Source organism: Artibeus jamaicensis, unplaced genomic scaffold, assembly GCF_021234435.1.
Source record: "Artibeus jamaicensis isolate MK-2021 breed Jamaican fruit bat unplaced genomic scaffold, CSHL_Jam_final scaffold_847, whole genome shotgun sequence".
NCBI lineage: Eukaryota > Metazoa > Chordata > Mammalia > Chiroptera > Phyllostomidae > Artibeus > Artibeus jamaicensis.
The window spans coordinates 25,945,690-25,969,970 of NW_026522057.1; the positions used below are offsets into that span (position 1 = coordinate 25,945,690).

At 51.9% G+C, this 24,281-nt stretch overlaps 3 protein-coding genes across 4 annotated transcripts in view; 1 reads left to right on the plus strand and 2 right to left on the minus strand.

The window, feature by feature from the left end:
* The window catches only part of PEX14 (peroxisomal biogenesis factor 14), a 130,415-nt gene extending 126,196 nt beyond the window's left edge, over window positions 1–4,219 (minus strand). Inside the window, exon 1 of one of the 2 annotated variants that reach the window (XM_053660242.1) lies at window positions 4,176–4,219. In XM_053660242.1, coding sequence (XP_053516217.1) covers window positions 4,176–4,211 — 36 coding nt within the window. In that variant the 5' untranslated portion in view covers window positions 4,212–4,219. Of the gene's footprint in view, window positions 1–3,451; window positions 3,474–4,175 lie in introns of those variants that run through there. The other variant, XM_053660243.1, reaches the window with a different exon arrangement.
* A 1,463-nt stretch (window positions 4,220–5,682) lies between these two features.
* DFFA (DNA fragmentation factor subunit alpha) lies at window positions 5,683–17,154 on the plus strand. Its single transcript, XM_037165712.2, has 6 exons — window positions 5,683–5,929; window positions 7,543–7,704; window positions 8,951–9,093; window positions 12,488–12,677; window positions 12,876–13,027; window positions 13,761–17,154. Exons 1-6 carry the CDS (start codon window positions 5,794–5,796, stop codon window positions 13,971–13,973), a joined length of 996 nt encoding a protein of 331 aa, XP_037021607.2. The 5' UTR covers window positions 5,683–5,793; the 3' UTR covers window positions 13,974–17,154.
* A 2,909-nt stretch (window positions 17,155–20,063) lies between these two features.
* Window positions 20,064–21,723, minus strand: CORT (cortistatin). The gene is made up of 2 exons (XM_037165658.2): window positions 21,383–21,723; window positions 20,064–20,344 (listed from the first exon to the last, which is right to left on the minus strand). The coding sequence occupies exons 1-2, from the start codon at window positions 21,533–21,535 to the stop codon at window positions 20,126–20,128; spliced, it is 372 nt and encodes a 123-aa protein (XP_037021553.2). The 5' UTR covers window positions 21,536–21,723; the 3' UTR covers window positions 20,064–20,125.
* Window positions 21,724–24,281: the final 2,558 nt, after the last annotated feature.

Genomic DNA, 24,281 nt, shown 5'->3' on the forward strand with positions numbered 1-24,281 from the left:
AAACATCAATGTGTGGTTTAGTGCCCCCCTCCTAGGTGCCCCCTACTGGGTACCTGGCCCACAACCCAGGCATGTGCCTGGACTGGAAATCAAACCAGTGACCCTTTGGTTTGCAGGCCAACACTCAATCCACTAAGCCACACAAGCCAGGGCATGCTTATTAGTTTTTTTAAGAGAGAAGGGAGGGAGCGAGAGGGAGAGAAACATCAGTGTGAGAAACACTGACCAGCCTCCCACATGGACCCCAACTCAGAACTGAATCCACAACCTGAGATGTGCCCTGACTAGGGATTGAGCCCATGACTTTCATTTTGTGGAATAACGCCCAGCCAACTGAGCCACACTGGCCAGAGCAACAATAAATTTCTTAGGTGATGAGGACATTGTGGTTATGTAAGAGAATAACCTTACTCTTACGAAAAACAAGGTGAAGTATTACAGGATGAAACAGTAAGACGTCTGAAACTTACTATCAAATTCTTTAAAAAAGACATAAGGAGACTGAGATAAAAGAAACTCAGCAAAATACAAACTGTATCTTGGTGAAGCTTTTATGGGAGTTCTACAGGAACTCTCTGTATTATTCTTTCAACTTTTCTAAAAGTTGGACAATTTTCAAAATAAAAAGCTTAGAGGAAAAGCTCATTTGCATCGCTGAACTCCTGAACTCATTCAGGAGTTCTTAGCTTTCCAGCCCTGGGTGGGCAGCTCACTTGGCTGGAGTGTCATGCCAATAAGGAAAGGTTGCAGGTTCAATCCCCCGGGGCACCTACAGGAGTCAACCAATGAATGCAAAAATGGGTGAACATCTCAATGTTTTCTTTTTTTCTCATTCTCCCTTCCTCTCTCTAAAAATCAATATATTTTTTTAATTTTTAAAAGAGTTCTTGGCCTTCCAAAACTTCACTGGGAGACATGGAGAAGAAAACTAACTCTTACTGAGCACTTAGTTTACACGACACACTCTTCACAGCCGTGATTTCAGCTGACCCTCAGAGCTACCCTCCAGGATAACAATTATCGCTCCAGTTTTATAGAGGAGAAAACTGGTGCTCAAAGAGCTGCAGGGACAAGCCCAGTAGTTTAGAGAATGCCGGGGTTCAGACTGAAGTCTGTCAGGCACGAGGCCCTGCTATTCTGCTCCCTACGTGGTCCCTGGGCACGTCTCTTTTCTGCTTCCAGTTTCCTCAATCCGAAATTTACTATGTCCAGTAAGCCTCCGCAGACGTGAAATCGAGGTCCTGCGATAATACTCCATACTCCACAAGCATCAAACAATCAGATCGGTCTATGCCCCTACTCTCCACTGGAGGCAAACTATCTTGTGGGGAAACATGGAACCAGGGCTAACATTTCCTCTTCCCGTGGGCCACAACAGGTATAGCCCGGATGGGACTCTGATTAAAGATTAGCCAGTAATGTGGAGAAAGACAGCAAGGACAGGAAGCAACAAGGGCAATGCCAGCAGACTCCCTTGAAGACAGACTGAAACCACTTACCGCTGTGAAAACAGCAGCTCTGGCCCTGAAATCTGACCAGCCTTTGGGGTGTTCCTTTAAATTTCAAGGAAATTACTTTAGAACAAAAGAACTTCAGTGGACAACATGAGAAATCATACCCCAAAAGACATTGTAATAGGACTCGAGAGGGAAGGCTGAGATCCCTTGTGAATGAAAACACAGAGTTCACTGAATGGAATAATAGGTAAAAGACACTGTGTCGGGCACTATTCTAACATAACTCATTTCATCCTCAAGGGCAGCCCCATAAGGCAGGCACTAGTTTCATTCCTGTTTTACAGGTAGAGGACCTAAGGCCGGAGGAGTTGAGTAAGTTACCCTAGATCACTCCGCTGGTAATAGAGGGGCTGGAGTCCAAGCCAGTGGAGATGACGTCAGAGCCCGTACTCTTAACCACCGCTCTGCATCACCTGTTAAAGGGAGAAAGGGTTGGCCATTCACCCTTGACCTTTCAAAACGAGGTACCGGTGCCACGTGGCCAGCCAACAAACTCTGACAGGACACTGGCTCGGCCCCACAGGGGGACTCAGCTCTGCTCACATACAAACCAGGTTTGGGAGGTTCTCCAAACAGTCCTTCCAGTTCCACTCCACTCTGACTAGAGAAATGGGGAACCAGGTGGATCAGGACCTAAATATCAAACAGCAAGGAACTGGTAAAAGGAGCTGGTTCACTGAAAAAGTGGGCTTTTGGTCCCGGCCAGCAGCTCGGCACATTAGAGCAGTTGTCCCTACACCAAAAGGTTGCAGGTTTGAGTCCAGGTCAGGGCACAAACCTAGGTTGCGACTTCCAGCCCCAGTCAGTCAGGGTGTGTACAGGAGGCAACCCACCGACCGATGTTTCCTTCTCTCCCTCTCTTCCCATCTCCCTTCCTCTCTCTTTAAAAAATCAGTAAAAACATATCCTCAGGTGAGGACTGAACAAGTGTGCTTTTGCTGGTCATTGTTAGAAAGTAAGAGAATTTGGCATGAAGAGTTCGAGTTTTTCTCCTGGCTGCTGGCGTATTCTGATGCAATCCCATCCCTCCCAGGCTTGGAAAGGAGGGCAAAGGAGAAGCAGAGCTGAAAACCAAATAAGTACTGGCCAAGCTTCTTAAAGGAACTTGGGTCTTTTCCACACATACGAAGAGGGCAATTTCCAGAACCAAAGAAATTCGTGGACACTACAATGGCTCCAAGGGGCAAGGTTTATAGTAATGTTCACAGCAATGGCAAAGAGATGTTCTAGAAGAATCGAGGACTGAAGGCAACCTTTAATCCAGCCTGTGGGCCCTCCCAACACAGAACAGTACGGAGAAGCCTCGGCATCCCAGCAAGCTGCAGGGGGCAAGGTGAGAAAAGAGGGGCTCTTCCCTCAGAACACGCCTCACGCTCCAGAATCCCCGACAGTGAGGCGGCCAGAACCAGCCCCCATTACTTCCCATGTCTCACAACCCAGACATCATCCTTCCCAATCGTCCACTCTGCTAACGGAAGCTGGTCTGGGAAACACGCGATCCTCTTTAAGTGCCGACCCTCCAATAAACTCATCCCGAAGAGAGAAACAGTGGGAACCTCTAAGTGGTGGTGTTCTGCTTGGGAAGGAAGTGAAATGCCCAAAGGCAGCGGAAAAGTCCACAGGTGTTTCAAGCAGGAAGCAAGATGAGTGATGAGGTCCAGGCTGAATCATTTTCGCCTTCCTCTGATTCCAACTAAATTTAAACGATGCGTGTGGCTGACCAGTGGAGTCGCACACACCTGGCTTTAAATCCAGGCTCAGTCGGGCACACGATTAAGGGCAGGTTGCAGGCCCTTAGGCTCCACTTCTGCAAAATGGTGCTTAAGGATTGCCTGGGCTTCCTAAAGGTTTTCTAGTGAGCATTAAACGAGACAATAAACGTAATTCGTCCTCGACATGACGCACATACTCAGTAAATGTAAGGTGCCGCTTACCCCCATCCCAACCCAGCCCCGCAGAGGCCTCCCCATCCACTGCTCCCCGACAGCAGCCTACAGGCGCGAGCACTGGTCCTCAAGGTCCCCTTCACGGGGTGAGGTTTGGCAGAACCTGTGGCTGAAAAGCTACAGCGGAGATCTCGGCCGAGACAGCCCAACTCTGGGAAGCAAGGACGGCTCCTCGGCAGAAAGCTTGGTGGCATCTGTTGTTTACAGTGAGTCCCCTTCCTACCAACGCACTGAGAGGGGACGACCCACCAACTTGGCAAAGGAAACGCGAAGGTGACAAACGACAAAGAGGCCGGCGGTGGGGTGGGGGAAAGCCTGATGGAGTCAGGCACCTCCCCGGAAGGACAGCCCAGAAGCACCGAGCCTCTCTCACTCCTCTCCTCAAGCAGAAGCCCTCGCAGCGCAAGGCTGGGGGCTTCTCAAGGGTCCCGCCACCGACCCGGCCAAGCTCAAGTGAGAGCCCAGGGTCCGGCTGACCGGTCGTGGGACCTGCGGGCGCCCCGAGCCCGGGCTTGGGAATGCGGTCAAAGAGGGGTCAGCGGGGAGGGGCCGGGCGGCGCGGACCTGGAGAGGGGCGGGGCACGGGAGGGGGCAAGAGGTCCGGGCCCGGGTTTCGGAGGCGCAGGGTCCCCATCCGACTTCCACTCGCACCCGAGCGCCCCCTCCAGCCGGGGTCTCCGCCACCCGGGCAGGGCAGTTCCACTCCCCTCACCTGGCTCGGTTGCTCTGCCTGCTCCGAGGACGCCATCTTTCTGAGGCCTGACTAATCTATCTCCGCGGGGCGAGGCTTCTCCCGAACGCCCCGGCTCGCGCCCTCCCGCCCAGACTAAAGTAGCCGGAACCGAGCCTGTCGATGGGGGGCATCAGAGAGGTGGGGGGAATTCCCATGTCCCAGTCATCTCGCAGAGTTTTCATTAGGTCTCTGCTCTCCAAAAAGATCCGAGGTCTGTCCTTTTTGTATTGTTATATGTACATTATTATTATTGAATTAAATCTCTGCCCATCCCCACATGCCCACACTGCATTGGGCACACGTAAGGGACTCGCTAAGTACTGAATGAATGAATGGATGGATGGATGGATGGATGGATGGATGGATGGATGGATGGATGAATGAATGAATGAATGAATGAATGAATGAATGAATGAATGAATGAAAATTGATTAATGGTTCAATTCAGTACCCCTTATTGAGCGCCTACCATTTTCCAGGCACTTTGGTAGGCGCTAGAAGTGAAAAGATCCAAGACAACCCCTGCTCCCAAGTCCAGGCCAAAGACACACACACAGCCCGTTGGAGGCGAGTCTGATAAGAGTGTGAAGTCCGTTAAAACACAGAACGGGGGGTTTCTGGGCGAGGAGAGTGTAAACGTGAACTTTACGCAGAAGGGTTGCGTACACTGGAACCCCCAGTTCTTGTCATAGTTGCGATTTGATCGGTTGTGGGACACTCAAAAAGTGTTGCAGCTACCTTTTTCTTACAAGAGCTCATTTCCTTTCACAAGCAAAATATGAGACTGACCCCGGATAAATGTGGGCTGACAATTATTTGTTTACACAAACGAACCTCTTTTAAGCGAAGAAATACTTTTTGATTATTATTTTTACCTTAAATATTGGGTTTTCGTGGGGGGGGGGCAGACTTTTCCATAAGTAGCAGTATTAGAACGAGAACGAATAGATTGTTAAACAGCATCTGGACAAGCTCAGTAATGATGTTCGCATTTCCACTTTCCTCTCTGATTTCTTTTAGACCACAGTCCTGAATCTGTTTGTTTAAGCATTCTGTTGAGTCCAACCCAGTTGGCACAGGGAAGCAGGGATACGTGCGAGTATACTAGCCTTCTCTGTTACGTTTTTCAGCAAGATTGAAAAACACACTCATCAATTTTTTAAATTGACTTCCTTCAGATCAGCCCGAAAGCGGGACATCTGGCAGATCTTTTCAGGTTAGAAAGGGAAAGCAAATTAACACAGGACAATGAAAGACAGCATTTATATAGGCTGATAGGAGTTCTCTAAAAAGTCAACGGAGTACACACGTGCGTCCATGAATCTCTACAAACTAAATAAATCCCTACAACTCCTAGGTAGAATTGCGCAAGTAACCAGGTCAGCTTTGCATCCAGAAACTACAGCTCCCAGCATGGCCCGAGGGGACGCACGTGATTAGTATCCATTAGAACTACATCTCCCAGCGTGCCTTGGTCCCACGCGCGATTTGCTAGAGAGAGAACTCCATCTCCCGGCAGGACCCGGGTCGGGCAGGGGGACACCGGCAGCTGGCTTCCCCGACTTCCCAGAGTCAATCAGGTGGCCCTCTGAAGAGGATGGAGGGGGTCCGGGACACTGGGGCTCCGGAACCCGGAGAGAATCAGACCTTAAAGCCGTGTCTGCTGCGCCGCAACCACAGCCGCGAACAGCACGGCGTGGCGGCCTCCTGCCTGGACGATCTGAAGAGCAAGGGTTGGCACGGGACCCGGGCGAGGGCTTGGGGGGCCGGGTCGCGGGCTGAGGGGATCCGGGACCGGGCAAGGATTTCGGGCGGGCGGGCAAGGGGGTGGCGAGGAGAGGCGATTTGGGGTTCTTGAAGCTTCTGTAGCCTTGAGTGAGAAATGACTCAACGTGGGCATAGCTATTTAAAGTTTTCAAAGCGTTTACAAGCGCTTTAACTTAGCTCGTGTGAGACTCATCATGGTGGAAGGTAGACAGGAAGCACTGAAAATTAAGACGCGACTTGGGTACCTTGACTAAAACCACTTAGATTTTGGATCAGTCCAGCGTGGTGTCGGACTGGTGTTATTGGCGCCTGGAGCTGAGCCCATGCAGGGTGGGGCAGGTGTCCACCCTCAGCTCTGACAGGGATCTACCTGCGCAGTAAAGAGGGAGCTGCTACCGAGCATGCAGGGGGTCCAGACAAGAATCGATGTTGTGAGCGACCGAGGTGACAGAGGTTATGAGTCCCAGTTCCATATTGTTACTGTATAGCTGCTTGACCTTGCACTTAATTATCTCTCTACCCTCAGTTTTCTCATTGGCAAAGGGGGTGGGTATAATGCCTTTTACAGCCCTGCTTCCCAGGATTGTTGGGACTGTCAAAGGAGATGATACATACATGTAATTTACAAGTGTTATTAGTCCATAGCAGTAAACTGTTCAATCAGACTGTTTAACCAAAGTTCTACCTGCTAAACGAGTGAGTAGTCCCCGGACATGTAGTCACAGTGTGTACCCGTGTTCAGTGCTTCCCCTCAGAGTCATCACCCCCCAGGGGACAGACGTCTCTCAGAGACCCAGGAGCAGCCAAAGTAGTGTAAATGCTTTAGTGACATGGCATTTGCCACATAAGCGGTTATGCATTTTTTTCTTGGCATCGGGGTAGTTTTGGTTCCCTTCAGTGCTCTGCCTGCTGTACTCTGTACAGATTTGGTGGCAGACGACACTGCCTGAGGATATTTATAGGTTTTGCCATCACTAAATGGGATGGTACCAACCTGCCCTGGACAAGGCCTCTTGCCCCGTGATGAGATGAAAAGCTACTGATCCAAGCTTCTGCTTCTTTGTTCTTTCCCAAGTTTATAAAGCCTATAAAGAAAGGTACTACAAAGAATAAAAGCATTACCTTTTTCCTTTTCTTTTTTCTTTGCATTTGACACAAGAACTTAAGATAACCACTGGATAAATGAGTGAAAGAAAGACTGCTCGTTTACAAGGAATCGAGCCAGACTCTGGGTGTAAATCCCAGTTCTATTGCTTACTGTGTCATCTTGGGAAGGTTACTTACTGAGTAACTTAAAGTTACTCTCTGAGCCTTGGGTGTGATATTTGTGAAATGGGAATAACAATAGTACCTACCGTATAGGATTGTTACCAGATGAACACTCCCTAGGAAAAGCACTGAGAACGGGACCAGACATGTGACAGTGTTGTATCAGTGCTACTAAAAGTTGCGACTGTTACTGTAGTTACTGCCTACGGGAATTCTGCTGGGCCTCGGGGCCATACACACTGAGAGCGACAGGACAGACGTAGTTTCCTTATGGATACTTCTCAATTGCCAAATATTTTACTTCTCTCAGCCTATGACATCCTGGCCATCGATAAGTCCCTGGCACCAATTACCCTGGTCCTGGCAGAGGACGGCACCATAGTGGACGATGACGATTACTTCCTGTGTCTGCCTTCTAATACGAAGTTCGTGGCATTGGCCGGTAATGAAAAGTGGGCATACAGCAACTCAGGTAAGGAGGGCAGCCGCGTGCCAAGTGGCCTGTGCAACACGACAGCCATCACGAGTCACTTGATTGGGTGGGAACATGGCTATTGTTTATCTGGCTGGCTAAGCACTTACTCGACCCAGGTTTACTGAGCGCCTTCTGTATGCCAGGTATGCACTGAGTCTTGGGGTGAGGCTCAGGTCTGGTTCTCAAGTGACTCGACTCTTGGGGTGAGGCTCAGGTCTGGTTCTCAAGTGACTCACAGGCCGACAGAAACAAACGCAGCCGGGAAGAGGCAGGCTGCCCGCTCTGCACCCTGGCTCTGCCACTTACTGGCCATGTGACCTTGGCCAGATGACCTGACTTCTCGGCACTCTCTTGAGAGAATAATCACGGTACCTGTGTCCCAGGGGTGCCGTGAGGACACTGGAACACAGTGCCCATCAAACCAGGGTTTCTCAACAATGCTCCTGACGTTTTGGGCTGGAGAACTTTGTGGCGGGCTGTCCTGTGCAGGAAGTGTAGCAGCACCTGCGGCCTTTGCCTTCTAGACGTCAGCACCTCTCCTCACCCCAACCGAGACAGCCAGAGGTGCCTCCGGTCATTGTCACATGTTCCCTGGCAGGCCGACTCATTGTCGGTTGAGAACCACTGATAGAAAGCATTTGGATCTTACCTGTCACTCCGTAAGGGCCCAAGAAATGAGATACAAAGGGAACTAATACTGATGAGCCAGGGTCACGGCACTAAGGAAGTGCCTAAGGGAAGTCCTCGCGCCTCTAAACGGAGGAATGAACCTCCAGCAGTGGCTCTACCACCCCCTTTGCACTCGGCCCCACACACAGCCACGGCCGCAGCTCCTCTGGTCGAGGATGAGACCGACCCTCAAGCACAGGCGAGCTCCTGAGAATCACATTTTGTGTACAAAATCAGCACATGCCCGGGGACAAGAACTAACTTAAAGGGAAGTGTGGGCAGAGCCTGGCTAGGCGTGACCACCCAGGGGGGTTAAGTGGCTTCTTTCCCTAAAAGAATAAAGAGTAGTTACCTACAGAACTAAAGTGAAGATGGAATTAGAGGGAAAATTAAGGTCCTGCTTGTGGCGTGGCTTTCACATGCACCCTTGAGAAAAGGAGCTCCTCCGTTGAGCTACTCCCCACGGCCAGTCAGAAGGACGTGCAGACATCCTGGAGGGCCGCGGGTGTGCGGGGAGGAGGGGAAACCGCGTGTCAGTGCGTCCGACTGACTGGCCTTTCCCCCCACTTACCAGACGGCGGCACCGCCTGGATTTCCCAGGAGTCCATGGACATAGACGAGACGGACAGCGGAGCGGGGCTCAGGTGGAAGAACGTGGCCAGGCAGCTGAAAGAAGACCTGTCCAGCATCGTCCTCCTCTCAGAGGGGGACCTCCAAGTAAGCCTCCGCCCCAGCCCACGGCCGCGCACCTGGCCTCCGCCGCCCCCAGTGTCGTCTGAGTCTCCATACGTCTTGCCATGACATTTTTATTATTTATTCATTTTTAAATGTTTCTTAGATGATAACCAAGATTCTTCATTTTCTAATTCTCTCACCTGGAGTAGGAATTTTTTTCAACCCTCAGCTTGGATCAGAATCACCTGTGAAGCTTTTTAAAAATGCAGATGCCCAGCCCTGGCTGGTGTGGCTCAGTGGATTGAACACTGGCCTGTAAAGCAAAAGGTTGCCGGTTCGATTCCCAGTCAGGGAACATGCCTGGGTTGCGGGGCAGGTCCCCAGCTGCGGGGGCAGGGCACGTGTGAGGCAACCCATCAATGTGTCTGTCAAACACTGATGCGTCTCTCCTTCTCTTTCTCGCTCCTTTCCTCTCTCTCTCTAGGAAAAAAGAGGAAATAAAATCATTAAAAATACAGATTCCCAGGCCCCACCTAGGCCCACTTTGGGGGGAGGACGTTCTTACCAGAGAGTGTGGAGTGGGCGTGGCTCGGCCAAATTTCAGACCCGTCACTATGACTCTGAGCCAGTAACTTAGCGTCTCTGCCAGTGTTACCTCTAGTACCATTGGGATAAAATAACGTGTTAATTCAAAGAACTACTTATCGAGCCCTGCTGTGTGTGTGGCGTGCCTCTGCACACTGGGGGTCCGGTGGTGAACGAGGCGGCCCCGTCCGCTCTGGCAGAACTCGGATTCTGATGAGGGGAGGCAGGCAAACCAAGAAACCTGCGGCGCAGGGCGGTGTGCAGACAGTGATGGGGACACTCAAGATCCGGGAGCTCAGGGAAGTCCCGTTTTGACAAAAGAGAGGAAGGCCCCCCTTCAAGGAGGTGACCTTTAGCATATTTTGTAAACTTACGTACTGATTGTGAATAAATAATATGGATGCAGTCACATGTTTAAAAATCCAAGAGGTATAGAAGGATATCCTGTAGCCAAAAAGTAAAAATAGCCCAGATGCCCATCAGCTGATGAATAAATAAAATGTGCTATATCCATCTAATGCAATATTCAGCTGTAAAAAGGAATGAAGTATTAATGCGCACCGCAGTGTGGGTAAGCTTTGGAAACCTAACGCTAAGGGGAAGAAGCCAGACGTGAAAGGCCACGGATTTCACAACTGTCTTTGTAGTGGAAAGGCCGGAGCCCACGATCCTACAGCGACAGAAAATGTTCTAGAATGACCGTGCGGCTGATTGCAGAGCTCTGTGAATGTGCCCAAACTCACCAAGCCGTACACTTCACATGGGGCAAGTGCGCGGGGTGGGAATTCCACCCCAGTGAGATCGGGGCGGGGAAGGGTGTGCCGGGAGGTCTGACTCCTGTCCCCCAGGCTCCCTTCCTGGCGACAGCCCATCCGCCGGCTCCCTCCTGCCTCAGAGCTCTCCTGTGCACAGCACACACATGCTGCCCGTCCCCCTTTCACACACGTGGAAGTGCACCCACTCCATGTTCAAAGAAGTGTCAGAGTGTGTCTGGATCAGTGCACAGAAGACATGCCGGGCCTTCCTGACCTCTGCACAGTGTTATTCTGTGCGTGCTGTGTCCACGCTCCATTTATTGAGGTTTCCCCGCTTGGGGGCGCTGGGCCGGCCTCAGTCTCGCTATCCCAGACGGTGCTCACTTTTGTACACGTGTTTACGAACAGGATAAGAATCAGAGGTCGAGTTGATACACACCAGCAGGTTTCCGAGAGGTGACCGGTAAACTGAGCCGCAGGACCAGATGGAGCCTGCCTGGGAAAGGCTGGGGCCAGAGCGCCGCAGGCAGGGGGAAGGCAGGAGCAAGCTTGGTTTTTTGGTTTGTTTTTTGTTTCTTTGTTTTTAAGAAAGGGAAGGGGGTCGTGAGATCCCCCCAGCCCAGCAGACTTGAGTACTTGGTGTCCCCTCAGATGAAGGAGCACTATGGGCCTTACAAAATAGGGACGTCGGGACGTGAGTGAGCACTCGCCCTGACGCTGGGCTCTGCAGGGACGTTGAGGGCGTGTAAAGGGGACTTAGGGAGGCTGGCCCAGGGGATGGAGAAAAGGCGCCACCATAGCGGGGACCTGGGGCAGTGAGAACAGGTGGGAGGGAAGGACAGACACTCGGGAGGAAGGCACTTGATGACGCAGGTGCCAGTACTGCCCCATTTTACAGATGACAAAAATCAGTCAGGAGACTTCAGTGACTTCAGAGTTTCAACAGTCAGATCTTCTTTATGAAGACTGTCTTTAATTTAGTATGTGCCAAAGGAATGAGCCGCCTTCAAAATGATTCTTATAGCAGATTCAGGGTATAGTATGTGAGTTCTCTCTCATTTCAGACTGAACATGTTATTTCACAGCTTGGTGCACTTTAGTCCTGACCGGTGTGGCTCAGCGGCTTGGTCATCATCCTGCAAGCGAAGGGTCGCCAACTCGATGGGGCGCGTACAGGAGGCATCCAGTCATTTCTCTGTTTCCTTCCCTTCCCCTCCAAAGGGCCAAAATCTTTTTTAAAAAGAAATCTTAGTATAGTTTATATTTTAAAAGGAGTCTTTTTTCAGTCCTGGCTGGTATGGCTCAGTGGATTGAGCTCCAGCCTGTGAACCAAGGGGTTGCTGGTTTGATTCCCAGTCAGGGCACGTGCCTGGGTTGTGAGCCAGGTCCCCACTTAGGGGCGCATGTGAGAGGCCACCACACAATGATGTTTCTCTCTCTCTCTTTCCTCTCTCTCTAGAAATAAGTAAATAAAGTCTTCAAAAACAACAACAAAAACCTCCACAAATAGAGGCTTTTAAAGCTAAGAACCTGTATAATAAAAATGTTTAAGGTTAAAATTATTAGAAAAAGTTTTTGCTTGAAATAACCTCTTATCAATTCAGTTTATAAATAACCATATACTTCCTTTATATTCCTTACAACTGGGGGGGTTAGATTTTATTTATCTTTAGAGAGAGGGGAAGGAGGGGGAAAGAGGGAGAGATACATCACTGTGTGGTTGTCTCGCACGTGCCCCTAACTGGGGACCCGACCCGCAACCCAGGCATGTGCCCCAACTGGGAATTGAACCATCGGTCCTTTGGTTCACAGGCCGGCACTCAGTCCACTGAGCCACACCAGCCAGGGAACAACTGGATTTTCTAATATCAGGATTTTGTTTAGTTTTTAATGAGGCACTAGGGCATCATTTTCTCAATTTTTTCACCAGCGCAAAACTGAAAAAACTGTGTCTCTCTCTCGTGATTCTTAGGCAGCCATGTTAAGTAACGTAGGAAAGTAGGTTAAATGTGCCTCAGGAACTGATGAGTTTGAGAGAGGGGGCACCAGGCTCGGAAAACGGTTTTCGGTTTCTTAGAGTCTGTGCTGTTTGGCAGGTGCTCATCGACGTGCCCTGCTCAGACCTGGCCCAGGAGCTTGGCCAGAGCCGCGTCACAGTCCAGGGGCTGCAGAACGCCCTCCAGCAGGTGCTTGACCAGAGGGAGGAAGCCCGTCAGTCCAGGCAGCTCTTGGAACTCTACCTCCAGGCTTTGGAGAAGGAGGGCAGCGTCCTGTCAAAGCAGCAAGGTAGGGTGCGTTGGCTGGGGACCGCCACCGAGCAGTCGGTGCCGTGGCAACAAACCACGTGGAACGAGCATGGTAACCTGGTCGACAACAGTGAGGCCACAGTTGCCTGGCGTCTTGAGATGCCAGGTTCCTGTCTTGGCCTCCCGATTGTTCTGGCTGGCTGGTGTGGCTGATGTCCATGTCACGTCTGCTTTGCAGAGCCCGAAGCTGGCTTCAGTGACGAGAGGGACGCCGTGGACGCAGGTGTGAGCAGAGCGAGCTCCTCGGAAACTGCCCTCTCAAGCCAGATCCTTACTGCACTGAAGGAGAAGCCTGTCCCAGCGCTGAGTTTGTCTAGTCAGGATCTGGAGGTGGGCGAGAGCCAGGGGCCCTGAAGCACAGAGCACAGCTCCCCCAAAGGTGTGGGAGAGCCCTGCAGAGGCTTGCGTGGGACTTTTTTCACTGCTGCAAACCCCAAATCTTAGCTGCCCATTTGCCTAGTATCATATGCCAAAGCATTTGCAAACATCTCGTGTACTCTAAATCAGAATGGCCGAAAGAAAGTGGAGGTGCCCCCGCAGATCACCAGACGTGACTTTCTGATGCGAGCGGGCGATGCCATCCACGACCGACCCGGACAGGGAGGAGCAGCGGGGCTCCAGCCTGTGACGCGGCTCAGGTTCTGGCAGCGGCTGAGGGAGAGTCGTAGGCAGTCGAGGCACAGACACTGGCACAGGGCAGGCGTCCGGAGGGGCTCGCACACCGAGGGCTGGAAGCCACCGCAGCAGGGGCTCTCCCTCCTTCCCGGCCCCTGGCCCTGTCCCAGCCGCCTCCCCAGTGTAGCTGGAAGGAAACCGTGTGGCCTTCCCTTGGCTACATTTCCTGTCAGTGAAGGACGTGTGGTTACTCCAAATACACTTCCTTCCGAGGAGGCTTTCCTGGTGTTGTGTGGTAAGGCCCATAACAGTTTAACATGAAGGACACCTGGCATTTCGGCGGGGACATAACAGTGTCACCTAACCTCACGGCTCTAAAGACACCGTGGGAGCGGCAGGCGAGGCGGGCGGAGGCAGTGGTTCTCAGTGGTTCTTATTCTTGCCGCAGTTGGTTACCAAGGAAGACCCCAAAGCACTGGCTGTTGCTTTGAACTGGGACACAAAGAAGACGGAAGCTGTCCAGCAGGCCTGTCGCGAGGAGCTGAGCCTGCGCCTCCAGCAGATCCAGAGTTTGCGGGCTCTCCGGGGTGTTTCAGTCGGGAGGAGTTCGCCGCCCGGAGAACCGCAGGCTCCCAAACGGGCCAGACTGGACCCCACGTAGCTGGGGCTGCAAACCTGCCAAAGAGAACCCGTGACCTTGGTTCTTGTCATCAGTAAATGCTTCCAACCGTTTCAGCCGCCTGTGTAACTGTTCCCCCCTCTTCCGCTTTTGAGTGCGTTCTCCTGGAAGTGCCTGGAAGACGGGCTCCGTGCCGCCTCCAGAAAAACTGTTCCAGATCTCGGCACCCGCCCTTCTGCCCCTTGTGAACCCTGCAGCAGCACCAGCAGGATCAAACCTCCTCTAGTCATTGCATGTTCTCTGTTTTAAAGCCAAGGCGAAGGGCAGCGGAAAGAAGCTGTCATATTTCAGACTCACCGCTATGCGCTAAAGATGGAAATGCAGAACTCAGACACATTATGGCAGAGAAGGTGACGTAACAGTGTTGATTACGGCCACACACACACACTTGTTCTCAAGGTAATGGACCTTTTCATCTGTCTGTCTGAAGGCACATACTAAGTTGGCAGGCCATAGGGACATACGGAGACCTCACCATTTCTAGTACTAACTCAGTATTATGAAATCAGATCTGAAACTCTTTCCGCTTTCCAATGTGTTTTATCAGCAGGGGGCATAAAAGGCCAGTAAGTCTATTTCCACGCGATGCGACTCCAAGTCTCTGGGAGCAAAGCAGCGACTTCTGTTTATGCACCTCCTGTTTCTGCACGAATGTCTGGTTCAGGCTTCGTATCTGCAGCGCAGTCTCCTTGCAGGGAAAAGGTCATGGGTTATCAGGGATTTATTTTTTTAAGCATGCTTAGAGGAAAATAGAATGCTATTAAGCGATACATTGGCTAGTTATTAAATAGAGAAATAAAACTAAGTCCTGAGGCCAGGATGGGCACAGAAACCAAAAACGGAACAGAAAGAACTCGTTCCTCCGCCTGGGGTCTTCCAGGAGGGCTCAGCTGTACTCATCCCCCTTTCCCTGACGCCCTCCCCGTGCGGTTCCGCCTTCCTGGCCCCGGCATTCGCTCTTTTGACAGCATATTTTGTTCTGCCTCCTTAATTATCCTTAAGTGAGGGCCAGGGCTGACGACTTACCTACGCACGTGCTCTGAGAAGCACCGACAGAACCCCCCGAACGTGGTGTTTCAGAAGAAACGAGGGAAGTGATTTCCAATAAAATGGCTCATCAGTGCGTCTCTGTGTCTGACCGTGCCGACCGCGCAGGGAGCGGCACTGCCCTTTGTAATGGGGTTTCCCTATCACTGACGTTCTGAACAAAATAACTTTTTTTTTTACAAGGTAGCTGCATTCTTGGAAAACCCGGGGAACATTAAAACTGGAAAAAATACTTTCTATGTCAAACGGAAGTCAGTTTCAGGCTGGGCTAACTTGGAACATGTTTTTATCCATATGAATACCCATTGGGACGTTCAAAAGCCACACCCTAACCAGCATGATTCAGTCGGGCATTGTCCTGAAAAGCCAAAGGTGGCTGAAAATTTCCAGTTAGGGCACATGCCTGGGTTGCAGGTTTGGTCACTGGAAGGGGGCGCACAAGGAGAGGCAACCGATTGACGTCTCTCTCTCTCTCACATCCATGTTTCTCTTCCTTTCTTTCTCCTTCCCTTCCCCTCTCTAATAATAAATAAAATCTTAAAAAGTCAGGTGGGACATGGGACAATTCTTCACTGTGAGGAATTGTCCTATAAGTCGCTGGAAGACACTTATCCCCCCTCCCTTCCCCACTGGCCAAACACCGCCAGCAACCTTCAGGTGCTGAGACAGCTGAAAGCTTCCTCGCACATTTCCAAAGGGCCCGCGGGACAGTCACGCCAGCAGACGGTTCCCACAGTTTTGCAGTCTGCCCCTCGCTGGCGCCTGTCGTGTGAGGGCCTCGCGAAGCTGAGCGAGCTGGGCAGGGGGTGTGCAGCCTCCCGCCTCCCACTCTGTACCCGAGTGACGTACTCAGCGAGGTTCGGTGACTTGCCTCGTGTCACGGCCCGGGGCCGGGACTCAAAGACAAGTCTGGTTCTGATCCCTGCACTCCTTCCACTTGTGTTTTCTCTTAGGTCCGCACACTCTTCATTTCTACAGCCCGAACACTGACTTTGTTACACTGATGTAATCGATTCGGAGCCGACTCCCACTGGAAAAGGCCTCTTATGTCTACAACATAACTGCCCAAAGAATTCTTTTTTTTTTTTTAAGATTTTACTTATTTTTCAAGAGAGAGGAAGGGATGGAGAAAGAGGGAGAAAAACATCAATGTGTGGTTGCCTCTCATGTGTCCCCTACTGGGGACCCGGCCCACAACCCAGGCATGTGCCCTGACTGGGAATCGAACCAGCCACCCTTTGGTTCACAGGCCTGCACTCAGTCCACTGAGCCACGCCAGCCAGGGCCCCAAAGATCTCTAATTGTAGTCAGCATGCTGGCGGGGCATGAGAAGCAAGCAAGCTGCGAGAACACCGTTCAGTCAGCACAACAGCAAAGGAAGCTACAGAACAGAATTTCTACTCGCCAGTTCCAGCAGCATCTCCAGCTTTGCTCCACTGAACTAAAAACCTTTTCTCGAATTATTTTTGTCAAATACGCAGTGGAGCTTTGGTTGCCTGGCCTGGCGGTTGGTATTCTGTACTTGGAACAAACTCACCAAGCATCTCAGCTGCCCGGATAGGGTCATGGGAAAAGTACTGTGGCTTTGCAGTAAGACAAACCCAGGTGGAGTCCAGCCTTTCAAGACCTTAGTTTCCAAAAATGTAAAGTTAGCGTGAGGCCCTGAGATGGGAAGGGTTAAATGACGTGTGAGAAGGCCCACTGTGCCTGGCCTAGTACCCTACAGAGTGGTTCCCTTTCACTTCCCCAGGGACAGGAGATGGGGATGCATCTTCAGGAGGTGCCTGCCTGTGTGTGGGTGTCTAGGGCAAGACCCTGGTCTGCAAGCTCTAGCCCCAAGGTGTGGTGAGAGCCGGTGCACACCCGTGGCCCTGCCCCTGGTGACCCGCGCCCCCTCCACCCGAGCCTCCGGTCCTGACACAGACAAGTGGCCTTGCAGCAATCTGTCTAGAAACAGGAGCATTTTACGGTAGAAGGAGTGTCAAAGAAAGCAGCCGGGACTGATGAACTCGACGTCAGCCAGGTCCCATTCTTCCACCGCAAGTCAAATGTCAGCCCCCATTAGGCAATTGGCTTTGACAGGAGCTGTGCTAATTACCACTTACCAACCTTTAATTTCTGGGTAAAAGCAAAAGGAAAAAAACTAATGGATTTTTCATTTTCCAGAGAGAAAGGAATAAAATAATTGTCTGAAAAATGCCCTGCATTAATACAAGAATTATTAAGGTGACTTTGCTAACCAGAGTGGTGTTTAGCTGTTTAATTTCCTAATTCTCCTTTTTTTTTTTTTTTTTGCTTTCAGGGTTTTTCAACATTTTATTTGTAGGGTTTTGCCATAAATTGTTTTGGTTGTGCCTTTTATTACTTGAGGTTTTTAAGGACCTTGAAATGATCTAGTCTGAACATGTTTAGTCTGAACACGCTGCCGACCAGGGGGGGCTCCCCCCATCCCGTTTGAAGGCCGCCAGTGAGGGGACTAGACTCACCCCCCAGGAGGGGCATTCAACTTTGCGACTGCAGACCCCCAACGCTGGGTATTCGCCCGAACTAGATCAGGTACCACTCGCGCAATTCCAAGGAAGCAAACCAACGGGTTAGTGCAGACACTGGAATTTCTTCAGTGTTCAACACTGTGTTACAAGAACTATAACCAAGCAACTCGAGCTTTATTCAGTCTATAATTATTTTAATAAGGCAAACACATGTATTTTTGACCACTAACTACTTAATTATAAAGGAAAGGGTAAATGAGTATTCACATGAGGATCACGAGAAACCAAATAGTGGGTTGCTCAGCTACCCTTTGCCTCTCCCCTTTCTAATCTAGAAACAGAAAATTTTCTTGTTTTTAGCACCGGAATGACATTTCCTCTTCTCATGTGTTCCAAATGCAATCCATGTCCAAAGCAACGGCTACTTAGAAGATGTGGGTTATCCCTTCAGCAGGTGCTGTTACCAAACCAAGTGGTTTAAGCAAGTATCTCCCATGAGCCTCCTGGCCTGAGTTTCCAAAAGCCCGGGTCAGTTTGCTGTCAGCCCTGAGAGATGAGCAGTAGGAAGGGATTTTTGTCACAAGCTTACGTCACGGCTCTTCCTCAGCAGTTAAGGATCTGTTCTGGTGATAAATGCTGGGAATAAGTGAAAGAGAATGAATGAATCAGAAGCTGTCCTGGCTGATGATTGCCACATTTGACTAGACCGAACTACGGAAAGGTAGACTAAGAACAGTCTACCGAAAACCTGATGGTGGGAAATTACCCTAGTGACCCATTTTACGCTAATTCATTAATCACCAGCGCATTAATCTGGTCTAACATGCAGTTGACGCCAGCTCACACTTTGCTAATTCCCCTGAACTAAGGCAGGCTGAGACTTGATGGATCGCCTGGCGGTATCATTAGTTGAGCCTCATTAGCCTTCCGATGTTCCCAAGTTCAAAGTTAAAGTCCCAGTCTGAAGGACTGTGTGTGCATGACCTCCATTGAAACTGAAAAACAACGGCCATGCTTTTCTTCTGGAAAAACCCTGGAAGACCAAGTCCTGCAGGTCAGCTGGTCTTTCAGGCCACCTCCCCCAGTGCGCTGACCCAGCTCCCGGTCCCTGAAAGCTGCCCTTTGGAAAGGCAGGCAGATGCTCTCAGGCTCTTAGATCACATTACACGCTTACTCAGCTACTGAGCAGGAAGACGAGCTCGGCTCTACGGAAACAGGACGGAGCGGCCTGCAGTCAGGCTCCGTGTCTGTCCCCCTGGCGTCAGAGAGGACGTCACAGTGTCCCCCAGCCAGCCTGCGCCTGATTCCAGGTAAGAAGCTAAGCTTTGAAGTTCAGCATCTGAAAACATGACCCTGGAAGTTTGCTTCAGAATCTGTGATTCACGAGTTGTAATCCTGTATAACCGAGCAAGGACTCTGGTGCTATGGGGGAGAATTAAAAGTTTCATGAGGGTTTTGAAACGGAGTAACTGGGCTGCTCCTAACCTCCTTTGGGAAGGGGGAGGCCCCGGCCCACACAGGGCCCAACAGCTGCTCTGAAGGACATCACAGAAACGGAAGCCCCTCCCGTGACCGTCATTCACTGTCACTTCTGTGACAGTCCCTGAGGACTGTGGGAACACAACAGTCACACACGTAATCCACACCCGTCCGTGTGCACCTGTCTCTGGACACGGCCCGGATCCCGTGACTCCGCAGGTCCTCGCCCTGGACCGTGAGGCGAGTTGGCCGACAGACGCACTGCTCGGCTTTTGGTTTGAAAGAACCGTGCGGCACTCGTCCACGGAAAGAATTCTAACAAGTTGCTGATGCACTAATTAAAAGCAGCTTGTGTGTAACGGCTGGTTCGCATGTAGCTTTTATAAACATGTCAGAATGATGCCTGTTTAATAGGATGGCATTTGTTTTTAAGTGAAAGTCTTTGCTAAATAATGAAAAATATACCATTTTGCCCTGGCTGGCGTACGTCAGTGGATTGAGTGTGGGCTGCGAATCAGAGGGTCACCGGTTCAATTCCCAGTCAGGGCACATGGCTGGGTTGCGGGCCAGGTCCCCAGTGGGGGCCACATGAGAAGCAACCACACACTGATGTTTCTCTCCCTCTCCTTTTCCCTCCATTCCCCTCTCTCTAAAAATAAAAATCTTAAAAAAAAAGAATATACCACTTCGCTCTTTGAGCAGTATTAAAAATTTGCTTTTAAAATGAGGGAAGTATTTTCACTTAGTTTACATCAATATAAACTGAAATAAGATGTGATTCTGACTTTGAAATACGTGGCCTTTAGCTCTTCTGAGTCAAAGGAAGGGAGACAGGACAGGCAGCTGCCAGGCCCACAGCGAAGGCGGAGGGAAGCCCCGCGGCTGCACCGGGCGCAATGCAGCCAAACCCACGAGGGTCTTTCAGAAGCACCCACTCTGGGTTCCAGATCACTCAGGATACTCAGCACGGGGCGTTGCTGGAGCTGAAATTAGAAACACTTCTCAAGTCACACAGAAACAAGGCGACAACTGCATAGAGAAGAAAGATCACGGCTGTTCAACACGTTTTATTTGGGTCCATCGTCACAGTCCCTTGCAGGAGTGACACAGTGGGGCTCACTTGCAGGAGGAGAAGGTCTTCCAGAAGAAGTTCCTGCAGGGCACTCTGTCCGGGCGTGGGGACTGCTGGGGGCGCGGGCCGTCCTGCCGTTTGGAGGCCTCCCTGGCTTCCCGGCCCACGGAGGGGGCCGCCCTGGCCTGGGAGGTCCACTCGTGCCACCGAGCAAGGAACGTCCACAGGCTGTTTTTCTTTATTTCTGCCGCTTCCTGCTGAAGCTTTGGAAAAGGAGAGGACAAAGACAAATCAACCGTCTGGCTCAGCCCGCATTGAAAGATAAATAATTCCTTCCTTCCTTCCTTCAAAAAAAAAAATGCTCCAGAATAATAAATCACGTACCTGTTCAAAGGATGAGAAAATTAAGAGTACAGTTTAACTGCATTGCGCTAATCAGAGAAAAGGGGAAGTTGAGACTTTTCAATCAGAAAAGAGAAAGACTGCTTAGCTGGCACCCATCTGCGCTGAGGCCCTCCATTCGAAGAGGTCTGGGGCCTGCAGTTCTCCCCGAGGGGTGACTGGCTGGCAGAGCATGGCTTTCTGGTCTCTGCCCTCGCCCATGGCTGGCCACAAATCGCCCCTCCAGACAGATCAGACTGGGACACAATCCCCTGGTCTTCCAAACTCCGTAGAAAGCTTCTAGGAGTAATCTGATGACAAATGACTTGTCTGAAACTCATCTGGTAATTTCAGAGAAAAATCCATGTTTAATGGTCAACTTTATGTACTCTTCTTGGAACTCTTTCAAAACGGGAAGAAGAGAAGAATCAATCACCTCGTGAAGTTACGAGTTCTCACAATGAAAAACGCAATGGTGTCAATTCATCTGAGCCGGTGAGAACAGGCGCTGGGTACATTAATTAAGATTCTAGATATGTGTGTGTGTGTGTGTGTGTGCGCGCGCACGCGTGTGCCTGTGTGTGCACGCGCCTGTGTGTGCGCGCGCGCACCCGCCAGTGGCTGACCCTGCAGTGAACTCCACCATCGCTGTGTAACAGACTGGTACGAATACTTAACATGGGCAAAGAGGAGCAGACTGAGGCCCGGAGTCTCGGAACTTTCCAATGGGAGGTAAGGAAGACTCGGCAGTCTGTGTGCACGTCCCAGGCCCGGGGGCGGCCCTGAGAAGTGCAGCCCTGCGGCTGGTGCTGCACACTCGGCCCTGTGGGTGCTGGGAGTCCACAGGCATGGCCAGGTAGGCCAGGCAGCAAGACGGCCAGAAAGGGGGCTAGCCTGTGACCAAGATAGGGACTACTCACCCCACTGTGGCTGTCGTGGCCTGCGAGGCCGTCCCCCAGGGGAAGGGCAGCGCTGGCCCCTGAGAGCGGTGGCAGCAGCAGCAGCAGCAGCAGGCAGAGGGGCGGCATTCTGCGGGCTGACAGGCTCTCCTCTCCGGCTCTGCCACGGCTCATCTTCCCTGACAGCCCCGAAATCAGGGTTTTGTGGATGTGGGTCCTTTCTTTGAAGACCGGGGATGGGGGTATTTTTAGCTCAACCTGCAGCTGGTTTTTTGTATACGTACCTGTGTAAGGCCCGCACCCCCCTTGCCCCCCACACTCAAGTGATGACGCACATGCCACAGCAATCAGCGCCCACAAAGGCGCTTTGGGATGGGGCTCAACCCTCCATTAAAGCCACAGGTCTCTGCCTGTGATTCGCTCTGCCTTTGCAATTCATGTGCACTTGTTTCTGAAGTTCCGCTTCCTCGCAATCATGCCTATAGCAGGCAGGAAGCCGTGAGAACAAACCCAAGTGATTTAACGTGGTTTAAATTTAGCCTTGTATAAGGAGCTTACCATCTGAAATTTTGCCCGTGGAAGAGCGTGACTGAATCTGCTGTGGGGAGAAGGGGGTCGCAATGAGGGCTCAGGCAGCTGCTTAAAGCGTCCCCCAGTTTCACCAGATCGCAGGCAAGGATGACCCCAGTGACCGCTCCCCAGCCCAGCAGGTCAGACACTGTCCTCCGGCCCAGGCCATCTCAAACTGAGCCGTGAACCCAAGTCGCCTTACTGAAATTCAGACGAAAATGCCAGTTCTGCTGTGGCGCAAGGAGGAGCCACGGTCCTGCAGTTCTAACAGGCGCCCAGGTGAGGCCGACCCCAGAGTAGCCAGGCTCACATCCAGTGTTTTTCAAAGTGCTACTGACCACGCACTAGTGGATCATAAATCAGTACTTCGTTTTTAATCCTCACGCAAGAACGTTTCTTTCATCGCTTTTAGAGAGACAGGAAGGGAAAGGGAGAAACATCAATGTGAGAAACAGTGATCAGCTGCCTCCAGGACGCACCGGACTGGGGCTTGAACCTGCAACCCGGGCATGCGCCCTTGACCAGGGATCAAACCTGCAACCTGCTGGTGTACAGGACGAGGCTCCGACCCACTGCGCCACCCCCGTCAGGGCTACACTAGCACTTTTTTTTAATAAAAGAGAAACTAAGAGTGTGTCACCGGGAGTAAGAACAAATTAGTTTTGTGTGTCCTACTGAAGGACCCGCGCTGACCCGCTCACAGGCTGACCCTTCCTCGGACGGGGCCCCTGCTGAGAAGCGCCATCGGGGATGCCCTCCGTGCCCCTCCTGGCCGTTCCTCACAGGGCCCACTCTCAGAAGCACAGACACAAATGCGCAGCCCGTGTCCCCAGCTGAGACCACCCTGAAATCCGAAACGTCCACCACGAATCCACTACAGATGACCGATATCCATGGCAAGGCTCCAGGTGGAAGTAAAGCAACCGAGGAGCCGACAGCTCTTTCCAGAAGTGAACACAGTGAACACAGGAAGGACAGCGCTTCTCAGGGCGTGTGGGCTGAGGAGGGTCCCCTGGGGCGGTTTCCCGGCCTCTCGTTACCGTCTGTCTTCAGGGTGCGGCAGCACAGCTCCACTTTTCAGGGTGAGTGCTCTAGACTAAGGTCCTGGCTTCACCACTGAATGAACCTCTCCATGGCCTCGGTTTCCTCACCTACAAAATGGGGACAAGAGGACCGGGCCTACTGCCTACCTCACAGAATTGCCAGGACCAGTTAGGGTAATGCACAGCCCCTAGTGCAAGTGGAACACGCATGCACACGAGGCACTCACGTCGAAACCGTCGTGGGGAAGGTGTGCTCACTGCGCACCCCGCACAGGGGAAAGGGCCCCCCGCTACGGAAACCCCGGTTAGAGCCGAGCGACCTCCGCCAGGGCTCCTGCTCCCCCCCGAGCCCCCCCGTGGAGTCCAGGGTGCCAGTCCCCACAGGTCGCCTACCGTGGTGGGCGCTGCGCAGGCACCGAGGGGCCGAGGTTCAGCGGCCCAAGTGCGCCCGCGGGGAGCCCACCGTCTAATGTCCAGTGCGAGAATGTGTGTCTGAAAAGAGGTGCAACGGGAACTTTGAGGAAAAGGAAGCCGGTTTGGGATTATTTTGAAAAACAGACTGTTCTTTCCAAAGGACAGAACAAGACCCCGGCAGACGTTAAAAGGTGGAGACGCTTCCTGAGGAGGGAAGAAACCTGCGATCTTTCGGGTCCAGGAACAGAGGGGCTGCTCGTCCCCGAGGAGCTCGGCAGGGCCGGGGACCAGCTGGTGGAAGGGCCGCGCAGGCTCTGGGGGCTCCTCCCGGGCTCCTCCCAGACTCCACCGCTCAGTGCAGGGCACGGCACCCGACCCCCTCTCCGGGCCGCTGTGCTCCGCAGGCAGACCCTCCCCGGCGCACCCAGGTGGCGGCTGTGGGCAGAGAGGGAGGCTAGGCTTGCCTGGCTCCTGATCTAACAAACATGAACACGGGGCCTTCATGTCAAGCTCTTCGAGGAACTGGCGTGCGCGGAAGACAACAAATACTGAAAACGTAAACTGCCCCCCGCTCTGTTACCACATTTATTTCAAAACCTCTGCTTCTGTGTGGCTGATCGTCGGTTATACGGACAGCAGGTCTAGGTAAAGCTCAGATGAGCTTCCAGAGCTCGGAGGAAGTGAGCCCATGAAAAAGGGCCCTCTAGCGCTCCTTTCTGCCACTGTCACCAAAGACAGACGGGTGAAGGCTGACTGACACGGGCTTGGATGTCCAGAGTAAACGCGCCCCTGACTGGGCGTGTGGCGGGGAAGGCACAGGGCGTGAAGCCAGCCGTTCTGACAAAGTCCGACCACTCGTGTCACACCCCCCGAAAAACTGTAAGGCCACACAC